This window comes from Anas platyrhynchos, chromosome 1, assembly GCF_047663525.1.
Source record: "Anas platyrhynchos isolate ZD024472 breed Pekin duck chromosome 1, IASCAAS_PekinDuck_T2T, whole genome shotgun sequence".
In the NCBI taxonomy this organism is placed as follows: domain Eukaryota; kingdom Metazoa; phylum Chordata; class Aves; order Anseriformes; family Anatidae; genus Anas; species Anas platyrhynchos.
The window spans coordinates 125,933,316-125,951,026 of record NC_092587.1 but is presented as its reverse complement, the minus strand read 5'-3'; the positions used below and the strand labels follow the sequence as shown (position 1 = coordinate 125,951,026).

At 45.9% G+C, this 17,711-nt stretch overlaps 2 protein-coding genes across 28 annotated transcripts in view; both read right to left on the bottom strand.

Moving 5' to 3' along the window:
* Positions 1-8,711, bottom strand: part of PRDM15 (PR/SET domain 15) — a 36,616-nt gene extending 27,905 nt beyond the window's left edge. For 12 of the 26 annotated variants that reach the window (XM_072028511.1, XM_072028536.1, XM_027448473.3 and 9 more), the window contains exons 1-5: positions 8,564-8,711; positions 7,233-7,381; positions 6,148-6,183; positions 5,599-5,644; positions 2,437-2,530 (exon numbers count right to left, since the gene is read on the bottom strand). In XM_072028511.1, the coding sequence (XP_071884612.1) occupies positions 2,437-2,530; positions 5,599-5,635 (131 nt within the window). In that variant the 5' untranslated portion in view covers positions 5,636-5,644; positions 6,148-6,183; positions 7,233-7,381; positions 8,564-8,711. Of the gene's footprint in view, positions 1-316; positions 547-2,436; positions 2,531-5,598; positions 5,645-6,147; positions 6,184-6,251; positions 6,451-7,232; positions 7,382-8,563 lie in introns of those variants that run through there. The other 14 variants (XM_072028528.1, XM_027448461.3, XM_072028564.1 and 11 more) reach the window with 7 other exon arrangements.
* An 884-nt stretch (positions 8,712-9,595) lies between these two features.
* The window catches only part of C2CD2 (C2 calcium dependent domain containing 2), a 39,343-nt gene continuing 31,227 nt past the window's right edge, over positions 9,596-17,711 (bottom strand). Inside the window, exons 14-15 of one of the 2 annotated variants that reach the window (XM_027448547.3) lie at positions 17,539-17,575; positions 13,933-14,071 (exon numbers count right to left, since the gene is read on the bottom strand). In XM_027448547.3, the coding sequence (XP_027304348.3) occupies positions 17,550-17,575 (26 nt within the window). In that variant the 3' untranslated portion in view covers positions 13,933-14,071; positions 17,539-17,549. Of the gene's footprint in view, positions 14,072-17,538; positions 17,576-17,711 lie in introns of both variants that reach the window. The other variant, XM_027448539.3, reaches the window with a different exon arrangement.

Genomic DNA, 17,711 nt, shown 5'->3' with positions numbered 1-17,711 from the left:
CCAAATCAGCAATTACTCGAGAGTGCTCAAGCAATGTAAGTCCAGGAATGCAGCAGGGTGCACCTGAGGGTGCAACAGAGTGATCCAGTACCACAGTGAAGCTGCTGTGTCATCTTTGAAAGAAAGACCCTGGACGTCAGGGGAGGTCCCTGGTGATTAGAGAAAGAAAAATGTTGCACTCTTCTTCAAAAAAGAGCAAAAGGAACTAGAGGTCAATCAGCCTTGCTGCAGTCCCTAGGAAAATCATGGAGCAAGACACTTTGGGAGGTATTCATGGGCACATGACGAATGTGCATTGGTTAAGTGAAATCCATACCTGACAAACCATTTGTCATCCAGGATAAAATGACCCGTTTATGGATGAAGGCAGAGCAGTGGATGTCATTTCCCTTGACTTTAGCAAGGCTTTCAACACGATCTCTGACCATGTTATTGTATCCAAGTTGGGATGTTATGGTCAAACACCAAATACAGCCTTGATTTTTCAGCTCTGTGCTAGTGAATGAAAACCTAAATATAACCAGACGGGCTACTGGATAAAAGTTGACACTGGCTGATCTGCTTTCCTATCTAGATGAAGAGAAATACAGAAAGATTACAATCTTGGTGATAAGCAAATCAACTGAAAAAACCTGCTTTCAGTTTTAGTAACAGAATATGCAACGTTAGGGTCGGTGAAGTTCAGGAGACGTTTCTTAATGCTATTTTTCTAACCATTGAGCATTTATTTTATCTTTCCAGTGGGACAGAGGAGAACAACCATCATGTGGTTATGCAACTAGACAGGGTGTTAAGAGATTCATATCCAGTTTGTGGTTAAACTTGCCCTCAATCTCAGACAAATCACTCTCTCAGATACTGTTCCCCAGATGTAAAATAAGTTACATCTTGTTTCAATTACATTTCTTTTTTCCCTTTCTTATCCTACTGGTTTTCAGCTGTAAACTCTTCAAAAATAAATACATTTTTCTGCATCATGGTCATTTTAAAATTCTGCTTTTAAAGCCAGCAGCCAATGCTTCCACTAGAGAACACCTAAGCACCTCTATGTTCAAAAAGGCTGAAAACCAGCGCACACACCATATTCACAAGGATTCAGAACTGGAACATCTGGACACTACTGCAATCCTCCACCATATGAAGAAACAAGAGTATTAAATCGCAAGGCAACAACAACAAAAAGCCCAACCATTAAAGGTACGAAATAGTAGTTTAACTTGTTGTTGAATCTGCTTAATATAGGTTGGAGTTACCGCACCGCCCAGACTGGGACCAGTTTTTAGAAAAGCACCTCCATGACCAGTTTATACCATTCCTTCAGGCATTTCAAAATTACCCTCATGTCCAAAGCACCTCTACTGTTGGGGCTGTTCAAACAGCAGCCCCCATGAACACTGGCTGCCTAAGTTTGTTATTTGAGGATTTGCAGCCATAGAAACTGACGTGTATCAGGAACTTACACTGGGCTGCTGGACTTCCTGAAGGCTCAGAGAAATGGCTACTGCTCATGCATACATCCAGCAAACATGCAGCCTGGGCCACAAAGAGCACCCTGCCCATGCAGAGAGGGGTCATGGTACATGCAGGGCAGATGTTTGTTACAAAATGATCCTGGGAACACACGGTATGGCTTGCACAGTCAGGATGTGTCAGACTTGCTGCCCACATCCCCTTGGTTTCTGTCTGTGACTTTCCAAGAAATACAGAAGCTTCATAAAGCTCGTGAAGCCCGTTGAACTCACTTCCCTTTCTGGGATCTGTGCTGCATCTTCATGATAGTTGTTTCTCCTCCTTAGCAAAAGTCCCACATTTTACACATTGATGTGAATTTTGCTTACAACGCCAGATTTCTTTTCTCTGTAAAAAATACACTACTCACTGTTGGTTTCTCCTACTACATTTAGCCTCTTTGTTTCTTTTGGCAAGCATGACTGTTTCTGCTGCGCTGTTGTAGGCTTACTTGACAGGAGTATTATCCATAATCATTCATACAGGCTCACAATAATGAGAACAACTTGTTTTGCTTCTCAGTGGAGGAATTACAGAGGTTATACCAAGCAGGAGGATACAACCATTCACAGCACTGGGAAATCCTTCTGTGCTTGTCTGAAACCTGGATGGTACATCTGAGGAGGGGAATGAGCTGCAGGTACTCGACCAAGACATCACCCCATCTGGCGCTATCTCACTTTTTGCCAGAAACTTAAGCAAAGAAGCCAAGTCCTGATGAGCAGCAAGTTATTTTTTGGCTTCAATTCAGTCGAGCACTTAAGTTTCTGCATCAGTTTTTCTGCTTCTCTGTGAAGGCTGTGTCCTTTTCATAGACTGGGAGTTCACTTCTCAGCTGTCAGCGTTAACAACCCATTAGCAAGCAAAGATGACTTGAGGCACTAACGTGAGCTTTGGTTAGCCAGCACTGACACAAACGCTCCTTACCTGGCCCTGCTCAGCACAAAGGAGTCTTTGACTGTCACCACTGGGCCCAGCTCAGGACACTCTGAATCATGGTACTGCCCACAGTCCTCGCACCCTGCAAGGAAGCAGACAGCAAAGTGCATGGAAAGTGCTGTTGTAGTACAGCTGCCTCTTTCAAGAGCCAAATGCAAAATCTAGCACAAAGCAAAATACTTATAAAACAGTGTGTGATTTATATTGATTAAAAGAATACGTGTAACAGAGCACTGAGGTGATAGCTGGCACCTACGTAGGTGAGGTAATATACATTATGATCAGTACTATCAGAACACAATTGTTTACATCTTCTCTCTGAGGAAACTAATTACCGTACATGCACAAGAAATATTCTGCTTAAAGATGGGATTATTCTTCAGATAAAGTGCCACAATGTCTAGCAGCCTGAGAAAACTGCATTACTCCAGGCTGCATTATTCCAAAACTGCATTACTCCAGGCTTTTTGAAACAGCTTGAGTAGCATGGTTGTTTTAGAAAAAAGAGATGCAAACCCCTGGTGCCAGTAGCAGAACCTGCACAAGGCACGGAGGTGGAGCAGGAGCCGAGCACCTGATGTGCTCGCACTCCTCAGGCAGGGCAGAGGCAGCATCTGGCAGCGAGTTAGCAGAGCTCAGAGACAGCTTCTGGTGCCTTCCCAAACAAGCCAGCTGACTAAGCAACGCACCGAGGCTACTCCTTAGCTCACTTTCAGCTCACCTCAGTTAACTTCTAGTTTAAGTGCAAATTACTCAGACCTGAAAGGCTCCTCAGAAATAATTTTCAGACTGGGATGATTTGAAACTTTGTAAAATAAGCTAACTTAGCAGGATTTCAAACGCACATACACTGCTTCACTGTGAAAACCAGCCGTCAAACTGCGCTGCCCGGGCAGCTGCTGACGCAGCCCAGGGGATGATCACACAGGGGTTATCTTCTTAGCGCTCCCCATTCACAAGGGCAGGTCAGGCAACCCCAGCAAGGCTGCAAAGCAGAGGGTGGCTACACTTTGTTTGGGATGAGAACAAGACAAAAGCGATTTTGTTGCAGGGTATGCTCCCCTTGGTGAAGATAAATTGTATTCCTAACTGGACACTTCTCCCTCCCAGTTTGTCTCACTGAACTAACAACAGGATCTCATCTAAGATGTGGAAAAGGGATCCCAAACTCCACAGCACAGCTCCCTGTTGGTTGTGCTGTTTTTCTTTTTCTCCTGGCAAAAAAACACAACAGCTTAGCAGTGAAAATCCACAGACACTTCACAAATGGCAGTGCCAGCTCACGCAAGCCCCAAGCCCAGCCACTGCTTCCTGCACCGCTCTTTGTGGTGCCTGCTGGTGAACTCAGTCACAAAACAACCATCCTGTGCCCATCAGTTCATTTTTCAGCAGAAGGAATTTCCCAGCCCAGTTTGCCACGCTGGCAGTGGCAGTTTACCATCCCACCATCCCACTCTTCTGTGTGGCAAATTCAGCTACCTGTAGCTCGCACTGCGCTTAATATTCTAATATAATCCGGGTTAAATGTAAATTTCCAACACCAACTAGGGTGGAGGAGCCACGGAGGAATGTGTAAAGCAGGCTGCTGAAAAGAACCGGATTATCAACCGTGATGGGTTGTCACCACCGACGGGGACTGGAAGGAATAGCCGGAATGACAGCTTCTTCAGCTGACTTTGCTGCCAAAGGAAAGGAAGCACTTAGTTTGCTCTTCCTCTTATCTTTTGGCGACACCGAAGTGGCCTTCACTCCTGCAAAAATAGCCACTGCACTGGTTCAATGAGCACTGTCCAAAAGTACAGGCAGGAAGGAGATACATGCCTCTCGCTGCTTCATGGATGAATGATCAAAGCAGAGGGAACAAGAGACTGACACGGGGTGGCACGTCTCAAAATCCAAGGGATGCCTTGGAGCAGACAACCCCCACGGCTGGTTCACTCGCCATATGGGATGCTTTCAAGAGATTACGGCCACGGGAGAAATACAAAACCAAGCGAAATTAAGCATTTAGCCTAAATGCCAAAATACCCTGGGGAGGGCAAGTTCACAAAGTTTTATGAAAAATTTTCCGAAACTCTCTTATATCTATGAAATACATATTCAGTGGCGTTAACTGTGGGAGTGCACGGTAGCACTCAGAACAACTCGCTTTTCCTGAGCTTGAGCACTCCCCATATTCCATGGGAAAAACACAGAGCACAAGAAAGCTCAAGAAATTTAGTGACTTCTGCCTCCACTGGAAGATGAAAAAAGGCCGTGTGACACCATCAATCTGAAATTAGGGAATGATATCACATCCCCATCCTTTTCGGCATCTACCAGGGTCTTTTTATGAAAAAGAAGTCACCGTAATCTCACCACTGGTATCTGCAACTCAACAAAAATTCCCACCAAGCCATCACTGTTTTTTAAGGAACCCCAGTAAATATGTTATAGAGGGAAGAGTTAGCTACCATAAGGTCAATGCACAGCTGTGGAGCCATCAAGAGTGAAAGACTGTGGATTCATATCACCAAAGACAGGCTCCACTCTGCTCTTCCCAGATCAGACACAGAATGCCCAAGTCCGCTCTGCTCACACATGTATGTGAGTGAACTCTGCATCTTCTAACCTTTTTCCACTGTAGCACCAGACGGGTGACAAACAGAGGGGTTAGACTGGGAAGCAAGCCCATAGCTGAGGTCCACCAAGCACAGGCTGCTGCCCGCTGTACCCCTGTTCAGGGAGCACATCTCACACTGGGCTCGTCCTGAAAGATTAACCAACCTGCATCCTCCTGCTGGGGGGACAGACCTTGAGCTGGGGCTACGGGTCAGAGCTCCCCGTGCAAAGCCCTGGCTGCCAAAGCTGGCAGTACAAGCACAGGGCTTAGACTTGTCCCTGGCAAGCCCCGAGCCTTCAACCACACTTATTTCAGCCATGAAGAAGCTGTTCTGCTAAGTCACATCCACAGGGCTCTTCATCTGTTTGCCGACGGAAACAGGAAAATGTGTATGCTTAAAATTAGCAGCCTTCTCTCCACTCCCCCATAAGCTGTCTGAGCTTCCTTTACATAAATAAAAAACGAGTCTGTTTTAGTCTTTAATTTCAAACGTTCTGCAGAGACAAGTCACATCACAAGAAGTAACTCATCTTCCTTCCAGTACTTACAAATAAACATAGTCTCATCGCTGCCATCTTCAGCCATTTTTCAAACCTGCCAAAACACAAAAGATGAAGTTAGTTCTGAATGAGTTTTACTTTCACCATATTAGTGAAACATCCCATTACGGAGTGATGATGCTGATTGACCCAGAGCACACCCAAACACACCCCTGGCTCCTGCAGGGACAGAAAAGGAAAAGCCCCCAGTGACTGCTGTATCGTTACATGTGTTGCTGAAGTCACTTGCAAGAAGCCCAAATGGAGCTTCACGGGCACCTCTCTCTAGGCAATGCCATCTTAAGCAGCTCCCCTCCTGCCAACCTCCAGCCATTTCTCTGCAGCTCTGCACCCTGTGTTAGAAGCTCTTGTGGAACCTCAGAACAAGCAACATCATATTGAACGGTAGATTAAAAATCATCTGTGAAGGGCTGGATTACTGATTTAATAAACACAAAAGCCTACACTCTGCAGATACAGATCTGTTCCAAAGGCAAATGTACGTGTTGGTAACAAGCATCAGGAAACGGAAAATCAAATCCCGTTTCTGTCACTGACCTGCCATGAAATGGTAAGCCACCAATTTGCTTTCACCTGTAAAACAAGGATAATCCATATTCACTTTCATAAACCAGTTTTGGCAGTATGTATTAAAAACTCACATAAGCACTATTTATTGCTCCTCGATGTCTAGACGATCTGAAATCCTTTTGGCAAGCAGCCTGTGATTATGCATGACTAAGATCACTCAAGTGGGCTCTAGAAGACAGCTTTCCCTTTTCGAACCTTGAAATTCTCCTCTTCACATAAGGAATCTTCCCAATGCCCCAGCAAGAGGCAAAGCAACACGAAGATCCTGACCTAAGTCCAAGAGAGAATGTGGCTGCAGAAACAGCAAGTACAGCGGTCAAGAAGAAAACAGGCAAGAGCCTGAACCTGTGAGGAGGAGGAGGACAGAGGAGAGGGAAGGTGACCAAAGACACACCAGGCTGGCAGAGCCCTGTTTGAAAAAAGGCCTAAAATTTGCTACTGCAACAACAAAAACCTCTCCAAAGATGCGCACAAGCCTGGGCACCTGCACGGCCCTCCCAAATCCTTCCTCTCACCAGCAGCACGGCCCCTCCTAACCCCTGCTGCCTCGTAAGGGGCTATCGCTGCCAACGCAGCACCAGCCGTTTATGGCTCCTGGGGAATAAACACACATAACAAAGACATTTACACGTTTATACAGACGTCTGGTGCTGGGAAGAAGCAGCAATTCAGGGAAATTCCCCAAAGCTATCTTCCCGAAAACAGATAGGCAACGAAACAGGTATTTAGTGCACCTGGGGTGCACTAGTACAAAACAAGCCATAGAAAGTGAACTGATGGCAAGAATGGTTTGCTTCCTAACCAAGATGCTCTGTGGATGCTCCGCACTATTTCAAGAAGTGTATGTCCAGTTCTTTTTAGATAGTTTGTGTCCTGACAAGACTTTCATCCTAAATACGGCTGAATTAACAACTACCAGAGCACCAAGGTCGATCTTGCTCTAGCAGCCCTAAGATCAGAATAGCAATAAAGTGGGGGGGGGGGAGAAATCATACTGGCATAAATACCAGTCAAGGTGATGGAGAGAAACTGCCGAGGTCCCTCACACGTACCTCACTTAATTGATGAGACTCTGTATTTCAGCTATCATCTGCACTAGCTTAATTTTCAGTTTTGTAGTGAGCGTTTTCCTTTTCCACAGAGCAAACTTTCTGAGTCAGCCTCCATCTTTCCTGCGCTCAGCACACTGACCTGCTGTGCTCTGGAAAAAAAAACACAACACAACAGGAACGGGCATTAGGTGTCAAACCCATCCGCGCCCCTGCGTGCAGGTGCAGGAGGAGCACCGACTGCCTTGCACTATCAGTCCTTGCACCGCTACGAGCTCCGGAGGGGTCGTCTTCCCCTTCCTCATTTATGAGAAGCGTGAAGAAGGAAGGACGCCAGAAGTGGGTTTCAGGATGCCGATGTGCACATACACAAGCCCTCACCTGCGGGCTTCAAAACCCTTCACAAACCCTTCACAAACCCCAGGGGTTTTGAGCCCGGTGCCATGATGTCATCACGCGGCCGCACCGGGCACACGCTCACTTCGCAGGGCTTACTTCACCTTTTATCTCCTGTTCACTCTGGGCTATATATATATATATATATATATATATATATATATATATATATATTTTTTTTTTATTCAGGGCTCTTTTTTTTTAATTATTTTGAAGCATTTCTGTCAGAAAAGTCTCACGTGAAGCCACCCGTCCCACTGCACCGAACTACCCTGCCTCGCACGGGGAAAAACCACAGCCGGCGAAGAAAACTCCCTTTTATTTCCCACGTAAATACGTGCCGCTCTCTCTATATCTTTCACATTCAAGGAAATAAAACAAGATTTTATATATATACGTATATTTTTCCACACAAAGGGGCAGCGGTGGCCAGGCGGCCACAACCCAGGTGGAAACGCACCCGGGGGGGGGGAGGGGGACACCCTCCCGTGCCCTCAGAGCGGGCGGGCGCCCCAGCAGCCGTTAAGGGCCGTTAAGGGCCGTTAACGGCCGCCGCCCGTCAGGGAGCCGGCGGAGGGCTCCCGCTGGGGCCCGAGCCGCGATCCGGGAGCGGCTCCGCCGGGTTTTGCCTCGGACCCGCGGTGCTCGCCCCCCTCCCTCCCTCCCGGCGGCGCGGCCGCTGTAACAAAGAACAGGCGGCGTGGAGGCGGAGGAGGAGGACGGGGAGGAGGGGACGGAGGGGACGGAGCCGCCGCCGCCGCCCGGAGCCCGCCCCCGCCGCCGCCGCCACGGCCCCGGGAGCCCCCGGGGGGGGGGGGAGGGAGGGGAAGGGAGGGGGGGGGAGAACCGGGGGGGGGGGGAGGGGGCCGCGCGCGCGCGCGGGGTGGGGAGGGGAGGGGGGGGGGTTGTGGGGGGGGTGCGCGTGGCGGCGGCGTTACCTGCCCCGGGAACGGCCCGAGCCGGATCGGATCCGGGCTCCGGGTTCCGTCCGATCCGCTCCGGAAACCACGCGGCGGCGGAAGATGGCGCGGCCGGGGCGCGGGGCACGCTGGGAGATGTAGTCCGCGCCCGGCCCTCACCCCCTCCCCTCCCCTCCCCTCTTCCCCCTCTCCTGGAGGGGCTCAAGGCCAGGCTGGATGGGGCTTTGGGCAGCCTGGGCTGGGGGGAGGTGTCCCTGCCCATGGCAGGGGGTGGAAACAGGTATCCTTTAAGGTCCCTTCTGACCCAAACCAGTCTGTGATTCTCTGGTCAGGAGTTACACAGAATCACAGAATTTCTAGGTTGGAAGAGACCTCAAGATCATCGAGTCCAACCTCTGACCTAACGCTAACCAGTTCTCCACTAAACCATATCCCTAAGCTCTACATCTAAACGTCTTTTGAAGACTTCCAGGGATGGTGACTCCACCACCTCCCTGGGCAGCCCGTTCCAATGCCTCACAACCCTCTCAGTAAAGAAGTTCTTCCTAACATCTAACCTAAAACTCCCCTCCAGTCTGGTCGGGCTTTGTGGAAGCATTCATTTAGAACACAGACATTTCATCAGAAAGCTCTTGAGAGAACTTTACTCACAGGCAGTGCTCATTTTAGTACTGGTTGTCTTTCATACGGGACCTATGCACTAACACCCCTTTTGCCTCCCAATACCTCCCCCAAATTACAAATGGTTTCAGGATAATACTATAAAACGGAGAGAATAAATAATGAGTAACCATGGTGATCCTACAATTCCCCCTTCCATTAGATTCCCACCCTGTCCGTGTTTCAGATGATTCTCAAGGAAGAAGAGAGGGCTCCTTGTAGGGCCGGGTGCGCCTGGATTATCAGAAATAACCCACAGTGTCGGCACAGAGTAGGAGGAGGAGTCTGCCCCTGGATAAGCAGGTCTGCATTAAACAACAGGTCAAATTCGTGGAGTAGAAAACTGCTTATTAAGGTTGGCTGGCTAGGTACGTAGGACAGCACACAACACAGAGTCAACTGGCGTTTATTGTATGTACAGCAGTAGTTATCTCTTTAAAAAATCCTCGCGCTTTTTAGTGATGTAATAAATCTGTACATCGTAGGCTTCTTAATTACACCAACTTAATTTTACATACACACGCAGAAAAACAACAGCAACAAAATAAAACACCACAGAAGTGACCATCACAGTTGTATGCTAGGAAAAAATGTTTTACTCCCCCTGGAATATCAAAGCATAGTACATTGTTGGGAAAGACAAAGTTACAGTATTGGAAATACCTCAGATCCCTCCTTCACCGATACTTCACACTGTGCCAGCACCTTGCATAGTAGCAGTTTGGATATCCTGAATGAAATTATATTATTCACCCTTGACTTCAAGCAATCCTCCCTGTTACGTCGTTAATCTTGGACTGTTTGTCAGCAACACACCAAGGCATTTGCTAACTTAAAACATCTGAATAAATCCACCTAGGTGCTGTGGAGGTCGGAGTAGGAGGTCAGCTGTGCCTGCTCACAGGGGGAATGAATGCCTTTGGAGCTCCGGTGCGCTTCCTTCTGTACCAAAAGCGCTTACCTCAAGCTTCAGCTCTACAGGTAAAATGCAGCAATAAGCTAAAACAAAAAATCCAGGTGACTCCCACCTTGTAGAGCTCTGCCCCTTGTAACACCTTGATTTACCAGAGCTAAAAGGGATGTTAAAACAAGAGCAAGGCTCTCTTCCCCCATACATTCAACATTTTATGTAGTCAATTCCACTTTTTCCCTATGATATTTCACCTATCAAGAACAGCAAAGCATTACTTGAAATACACAGCAGAGAGTTTTCATTTGAAAACCACCTGGGACTAGTGAGGAGCTGCAGTACCAGAAACAACCCTAAAATTTCACTGATCCTCAAACTGGTATCACAGGCAGGCAACAGCATGGTCTGAGAAAAGCAGCGCTGGAAACCAAGTCCTCTTGAGAGCCAGGCAGTAACTATGGGTCTGTATGACCTAGAGCCCCAGCCAAAGAGTCAGCAGGGGAATAAAAATCTAACAGAAAGCATAAGAATAAAGCCCAGAATTTATGCTTGCACAGTTTTATTACCTCTCCATTAAGCCGAACAAATTTGCCAAAGGTATTTTGCTTTTTAAATGAATATATATATACTTTTTTTCCATTATGGCATCCCTTCTTCCTGCAGCCTCAGTTTCAGAAGTGTTGTGTATAGCTGGGAGTGAAATGACTGACATTTTCTCCTGGGGTGAATTGGATGTGAAACACAGTGCCTTAGGGATAAAGGAGCCCCTCCTCTTCAAAGTGACTTTTAAAGTGATCTTTAAGTGAACATTAACAGTTACCTAGCTTGTATTCACATGTGAGATATTAAGCAGCTTTATCACTTTAATTTACAAAGAAATTTTTAATTCTTGTACTTCTTGTTCAGTCAAAATTCCCAGAAAAGACAAGGCAAATCTTGGCTAGGTAGGGATGCAGGTCGTCATGTCATAAAAACGAAATGCTTAAATGTCATAAAGCAAAAGCAAATCACAAACACAGACTAAGAAGGTTCAATTATGGTCGGAAAAATTTATCTTGTTTTTACAACATGACAAAAATAATTTTTTGGAAGAGGTGAGGAACACACGCCAGCCAGATGCAGAGGTCAAATATCAAACCAAACGATGTTTATTTTCCTGAGGAGTGAAGGCAATTAAAAAACAAGATTCCTGTGATTCCCTTTTAACCCCAAATGCCTTGCTTTCCTCATCTTCAATTCTCTTTCAATATACGTGAGCCCAAATCTTCAAACAGTTTGCAGTATACATATATATATATATACACACATTGCAGTTCCCACCATTTAAGACACACATTTAGGCAATTACCAAGATTTTTGGAAAGATCAACCAAAAAAAAAAAAAACACACCAAAAATGCCTCAGGATGTGTCTGTTCTTTGGGGTAAGATACAAGCAAACCCTTCTGTATTCTGCACATTATTCAGTGTTATTTCCACTTCATCCTACAGTAAATGATAAAGCTTTTGTAAATTAAAATCCCAGTTCAGTAATTTAAACAGACTCCAAGTAGTGTTACATACTCCCTCTACATTCCCAATTCTCCAGCTCTTAGTGTACGGGGTGCTATCCGCAGAGCTGTCTCGCTTTGGTTTCTTCAATTTGGTGGTTAGCCTTCCTCTTTCAGAAAACAAAACCGAACATTTAAAATTTGTGGGGGATTTCATCACCCACCCTGCCTCAGCATGCAAAGAGTTTCTAGCAAAGTCAAGGGGAAAAGTGCACGTTTAAGAAACTTAACTTTAGGTTTTCGGATGCTCAGATCGTGGTCTGCTGTAGAATGAATGAATGAATCCTAGCTTCTACTTTGTGTTAAAATAACTACAAACAAAAGTGTTCACACACACTCAAGCAGGACAAACCCATATTACTAAACTGGGATTTTTAAGCACATTACAGCTCCAAGACACTCATGTGTAACAAATTATCAAAACACAGAATATTAAAATGCCTTCAAGTGTTTTCATAATAAGCAGCATGCTTAAACATACAGCCATCTGATAGTCCGGACTGTTGTACTACAGTGATTTTACTAGTTTACACATAAATGGTACTTTTAACCAGTAGACTCAGTTAAAATATTTTGACAATTCATTTCTTCTACTATTTTGTTGGTTTTTTTTTTTTTAAAAAAAAAGAATCTTATTTTTATCTTTGAAAAAGAAAATACCAAGGAATCTAGAGTCCATTGGAAGTTTTGATACGCGTTTCTGTTCTTCAGCGACTTTCTATTTTTGAAGAATGGTTTAAGTTGAAAGCTGAAATATCTGCCAGAGCCTTGGATGAATTTTAAGGGGCAGGAAGGGGAAACCCTGTTGGCAAAGCATGCACAATCTATCTTCCATTTGTGTCAGTAGTTTTGAGGGAATGGATGTTTTTATTGGAGAAAGAGAACAGGCTTGGTCCTTTGTCCTCAGCAGGAATGTATACAATGGAAAGCTATAGGTATGCATGAAAGGTGGCACCTGTGAAACACTGTCTTTTACCCTCTTAAATAGCTGAAACAAGAACTATGCCTTTACTTTCACCAGTTTTTCCTTTCAACTTAAAGGAGTTAAAGGAGCCAGCTGCAATATTTAATGAGGGGAAAAAAGTCAGAAAGCCAACTGAACACTCACCCCATAGCAACACTGGTAGATCGAGAAACTGAAAGACCGAGGGAACTGTGATCATGATTTTTTTAAGAGTTCTCTTCACAACTGTGTTTTCTAAGATCTCAGTAAGTATTTGGCAAGTAAAACAAGCTGTCTAATGAGAAGTTTATATAGAGTTAAATATGCTCTGTTTGACACTTATTGCTCCTAGCTTTGCATTTGATATGATGGTTTATATCCTTGTCTAACAAGTACTTGGTAGAAGGAATTAGAGCCCCTAAGATAGGTTTTTGCATTAGCAGCACAGCTTCTCACACAGCGAAGAAAAGCTACAGAGGAGAAGTCTTAACTGTTTTGCTTGCAAGTAGACTCAAGTAGACTTTTAAAAAAGTTCTGTTTTTTTTAGAGTATAACCTATGCACAGAACATTAAACAATATGCTAGTATAAGTGTTTGCATAATTTATTGATTTTATGGCTAATATAAAAGGCATCTCTCCACCTACATGGACTGAGCAGTTATTATAGCAGGCTACAGATATTACAGTAGGCTATCTTAATCAGCATTTTAGGTCTGCTTCTGAAAACTTACCCGTTTCCAAATTACAATACAAACTGGATCTGGGTCTCTCTTTTCCCTTTCAGCCTGACCAGAAACACAAACTGAGACTTGCGTTGCTACTACCCCATGCTGCAGCAAGGAAGCACAGTGGCATCTTCTCTCTTGATAGTGGTTCAGCCATAGAGCAGGTATGATTTTTCAGTTCTCAGCTCCCCACTAATGTAAACTAGGTGCTCACGTGCATGTCCTCTCCACCTGCACCATTCCCTGTCCTCCCTCATTCTGTACAATAACCCACTCAATCCTTCAAAAGCTGTCACGATGCAATTAGTGCTGCCTGTGTTCGGAGGAACAACTCGATAACCAGAGAGAAAAACGTTCTGGAAGAATAAACAAAAAAGACAAGCCTTCTGTTTATTCCTTGACCACTGTGTTAGCGAACATCATTTCATGCAAGTCATCAGCCTCATTCGTATTCTTTAGTACTGCTCTGTAAACAACTGATGTGCAATATCCCACCAGAGAGCGTCCGCTCTTATACATATGGTTCTGCCGAAGCACCGTTCAGTTTGCTCTTGCTTTTGTTCTTGGAAAGCAGCTTTCTGTTAAGAAGACGTGAAAGCGTGCCTCCCTTCTTGCGTGTCTCCTCCGACAGGGGCTGCTGCAGGTAGACAAGATCGTTGTGCGACTGGCTCATTCCTGGGTCCTTCTGATGGTGTCGCCGACGGAAGAAGAGCTTCGCACTTTTTTTCAAAATCCCACCTGCAGAAGCAGAGAGCAGAGGCACAGGACACTTTAGACAGAACGGGCTGCTTTCCTCTTGGACCACAGCTTTACCGTTAACTGCACCACTACTAAAAAACAGCCTGGGTCTCAACATCTCCAGTTTGAGCACAACCCTCTTAACAATTCAATGTCAGAAAGGTAAGGGAGTGGTGCATCTAAATCAGCAATATTGATGGCTTGTAACTGATGGGACATAGGAGCACAAGTCCCGCATTGGAACAAGTGATTTTGGATACTGGCAAATGTGAGCAATCGCTGTGCTGTCAGCCAGAGGCGCACATACGTACACTACATGCTACTGAATCCACCTTCCCCCACTCGACCCAGACAAACACCATGAAGAAATTCAGGCTCCATGAAATTATGTATTTCTCTGCTTCTCTCATTCCATGCAGGTATCATGCAAACTGAATCGCTTAGATTCGAGACAGACTGTGGTAGCTCTAGAGCTATGCATATCCACACGCTCTTACAGTCAGCAGGTAAGTTCAGGAGAGAAGAGCTCGCACGCATTGCTGGAGGAGCACTACAGAAAAAGTAGTTTTTCCTTCAGTTCTCTCCGAAATGATGCAGTTGAAAAGGAAGGAAAGCTACCGTGCAATCTATCTACAAGCAATCAAGTATTAATCCTCTGATTTCAACTTCTAAAGTCAATCCACGCATCTCGGGCAAGTCGCCTTCCTTACACTTTGTTTCAAGTGTTCTTCTGAAAGCTATGATAGTGTTCAAACATACACATGCACAGCGTTTAGTGTGGGTTGCACACTGGGTTCTCAAACGTCAAACAGGCATATGCAACCTTTCTAGTGCAATACAAGTACGGCGTATTTCACAGAAAGAATGAAATAGAGAAAGAAATGTTACTGTCTGTTGTTTCAGCGGTAAAAGGAGCTGAAACGAAAAGATGACCCCGTTATGCACAAAGTGAAGGTGGCGTTTTAATCTGAAGTGCAGGACACGGTTGGTGCCTGAGCTCAGCACCTGGCAGCCAGCCTGCATGCAGCAGACTGGAACAAGCCAGGCTGCACGTATTCTACAAGAGGTCAGCACCATCACCTAGAGTAGCCATCATCAAGCGTTCGCTGTTTGAAAATCCTGCTAGAAATAACAATTCACCTCAAACAGATTAAAAATAATATTAAACCTGCTGCCAATAGATTCAGAAATTTGCCCAAATCCCTTCTTGTGGTAAATTAGTCCAGGTTCCTTTATTTTTGTAGTACTCCTCCTCCTGATCCCATGTCAAACCTGCTGTGCAGCCAAGGCAATTGCAGCTATCGTCTCACCAGGGCTTCGTGCTGGCGACACCAGACACCAGCAGTTTTCCTTCTTTGCAAGCCCTGGCTGTTTCTGCAGCCAGCATTGTGCCAAATTCCACCTTCCCTTTCCACATGCATTCCTGATGTGTAAGGCAGCCCGGTGGCAGCTGGCAGGGATGCTACCGGCAGCACTCAGCCAGGTGCCAGCACATCAGCCCAGCATTAACACGGCGATCGTTTTGTGCAGAACTGAACACTGTCGTCGCCCCAGTGGCACAAGCCAATTTGAACGGAGGAGGACCCAGGTAGCAAGCCAACACAGGAGGTTTCTGGCAGTCAGGTGGGTACGTGCATGAGGGCAGTCACCTCCCCGGCAAAGCTTCCGCAGCCTGCTCCCCTACCACAACCAGGTTTCCTTACTCCTTCTCAAATCAACTATTAAATCGTGTCACCATGCAGTCTCCATTCTGCTTTTCCTCCCATTGCAAATGGCTGCAAAAAACGATGCTCAGACTAATTCCTGCATGTGACCGTGTCCAACAACTAGGATTACATCATTATCAAAGGACTCAAGGCAGGCTGCGTGGCATTTCGCACAGCAGCAGCTGCAGAATAGGCAATTCATGGCAGCCCTGCTCCACGCAGCCAGATGCTTTGTTCAGACAGGAACACTTACAAATGTGTGCTTGGCATTATTACTTTTTATTTTAAGGACTAGGCACTCAGCATCCGGGAGGATATTCCAGCATGTTTTGCCTGGCTGAGGCTGAGACTGAGCTCACCAGGCACAACGGGATTGAAGCAGAAGTCAGCTGAAAGCCACTGCAACTCACGGATTTGACTCTCGACCGCTCTCCCGTCACCCCCTGACTGATAACTTTGGCAAGGCAGTACCACTTCAAGCTCTTGTCAACAGCATAAAAGAAGCAGTGTTTTACCCTGTGACACTGACAGTTGTTAATATGCCGGGGCTGGGGGAGGTTGCTGAGGCCCTGCTGCTGTGCGGCTTTTGTTTTAGCACTCAGCTGTTCTGCCCAGCAGACTTGGCAGCTGCAGCTGAAGTTGTGCCAATGGGAGGTACAGGACAGAGGAGTTTATCTGTAAACAGATACTTAGTCCTATCCATTCAGACCGATTTTCCATCCTAGGGAACAGAACCAAACAAAGAATGATGCAAAACCTGTGCTGGTGGCCCAGGACAACTTGCTACAGCTGAAAAAGCTGCAGGCAGCACTTCTCTGAGAACAGCACGGCCTCAGCAAAAGCAGGAGCCCCTTGGCATGAAAGCTTGTGTTTTCAGAGGTAGTGAGGTCACCGGTACCTGGAAGCTTGCCACATCCCCACTGCCACCCATCAGTCTCCAGCCAGCCTGGCACGTGCTGCCTGAGGGTGGCTCTAGCTGCTGTGGAGGCATGCACCCCGACCGAGGAGATCAGGTACAGGGCAAATCACAAGCTTGGTGATGCTCGTGCTGTTTGCATGCTTACTTCTCGAGTTCAACAGGATCCGCATGCCAACTTTGCCCCTAACACCAGGAGATAAGCAGAGAGTCTCAAGAGCACTGTCCAGACTCAGGTCTTCACAGGCTCCTGAGCACAGGCTTGTGGGGTTAGGATCACTTTGGTTGATAACAGAAATTAGATTCAGATTCCCTTCTACATCTACTAGGAAACAAATAGAGATGCTTCTTTCCATTCCTTCCCAACTCCAAAACAGTTTTAATCCAAGTGACTGTAAATAGCTGCTGAGGAACTTGTAGCTCAAGGAGTTTGGCTACAAAAGAGATCTCGAAAACCGTAAGCAGCAGCTTTTAAAATAAGCATTCTGTGTATGCATATCCAGTATGGGGTCACACATGGTTTGCATGAGCAGATGTTTGACCGATAACCAGATAGGACAGGAACGGGCATGGTGGACAGAGATCGGGAGCACAGAGCACCCCTCCAAGCCTTCCTTGCAGCCCACTCTGTGTGACCCACCTGAACAGCACACCCACCAGGAATTTGTTACGGCAGACTAGTCTGCTAGGGCATCCGAGCACAGGAAGGCCATTTTGGAGGGGGGAAAGAAATGGATGGGGGGAGAAGAAGACAGGTGCCAAACTACATTTTGCTTCGTTTTTTACAATGAGAGTACCATTGTAAAGCTACATTTTCTTTAAAAAGTAAGACAAAAGTAACTTACTGTGTAGGTAATTAATTCTGGCTGGCATAGTGGTCCTCTTAAGTTTATAAAAGGGAATGGGTAAGAAACAGGAAGTCAGAAAGGTAAAGAACAAAAATATGCAAGACTGAAAAAATAGAAAGACAACGCTAACTTTAAGACATTAATACCATACACAAGGCTTTTTAAAGAAG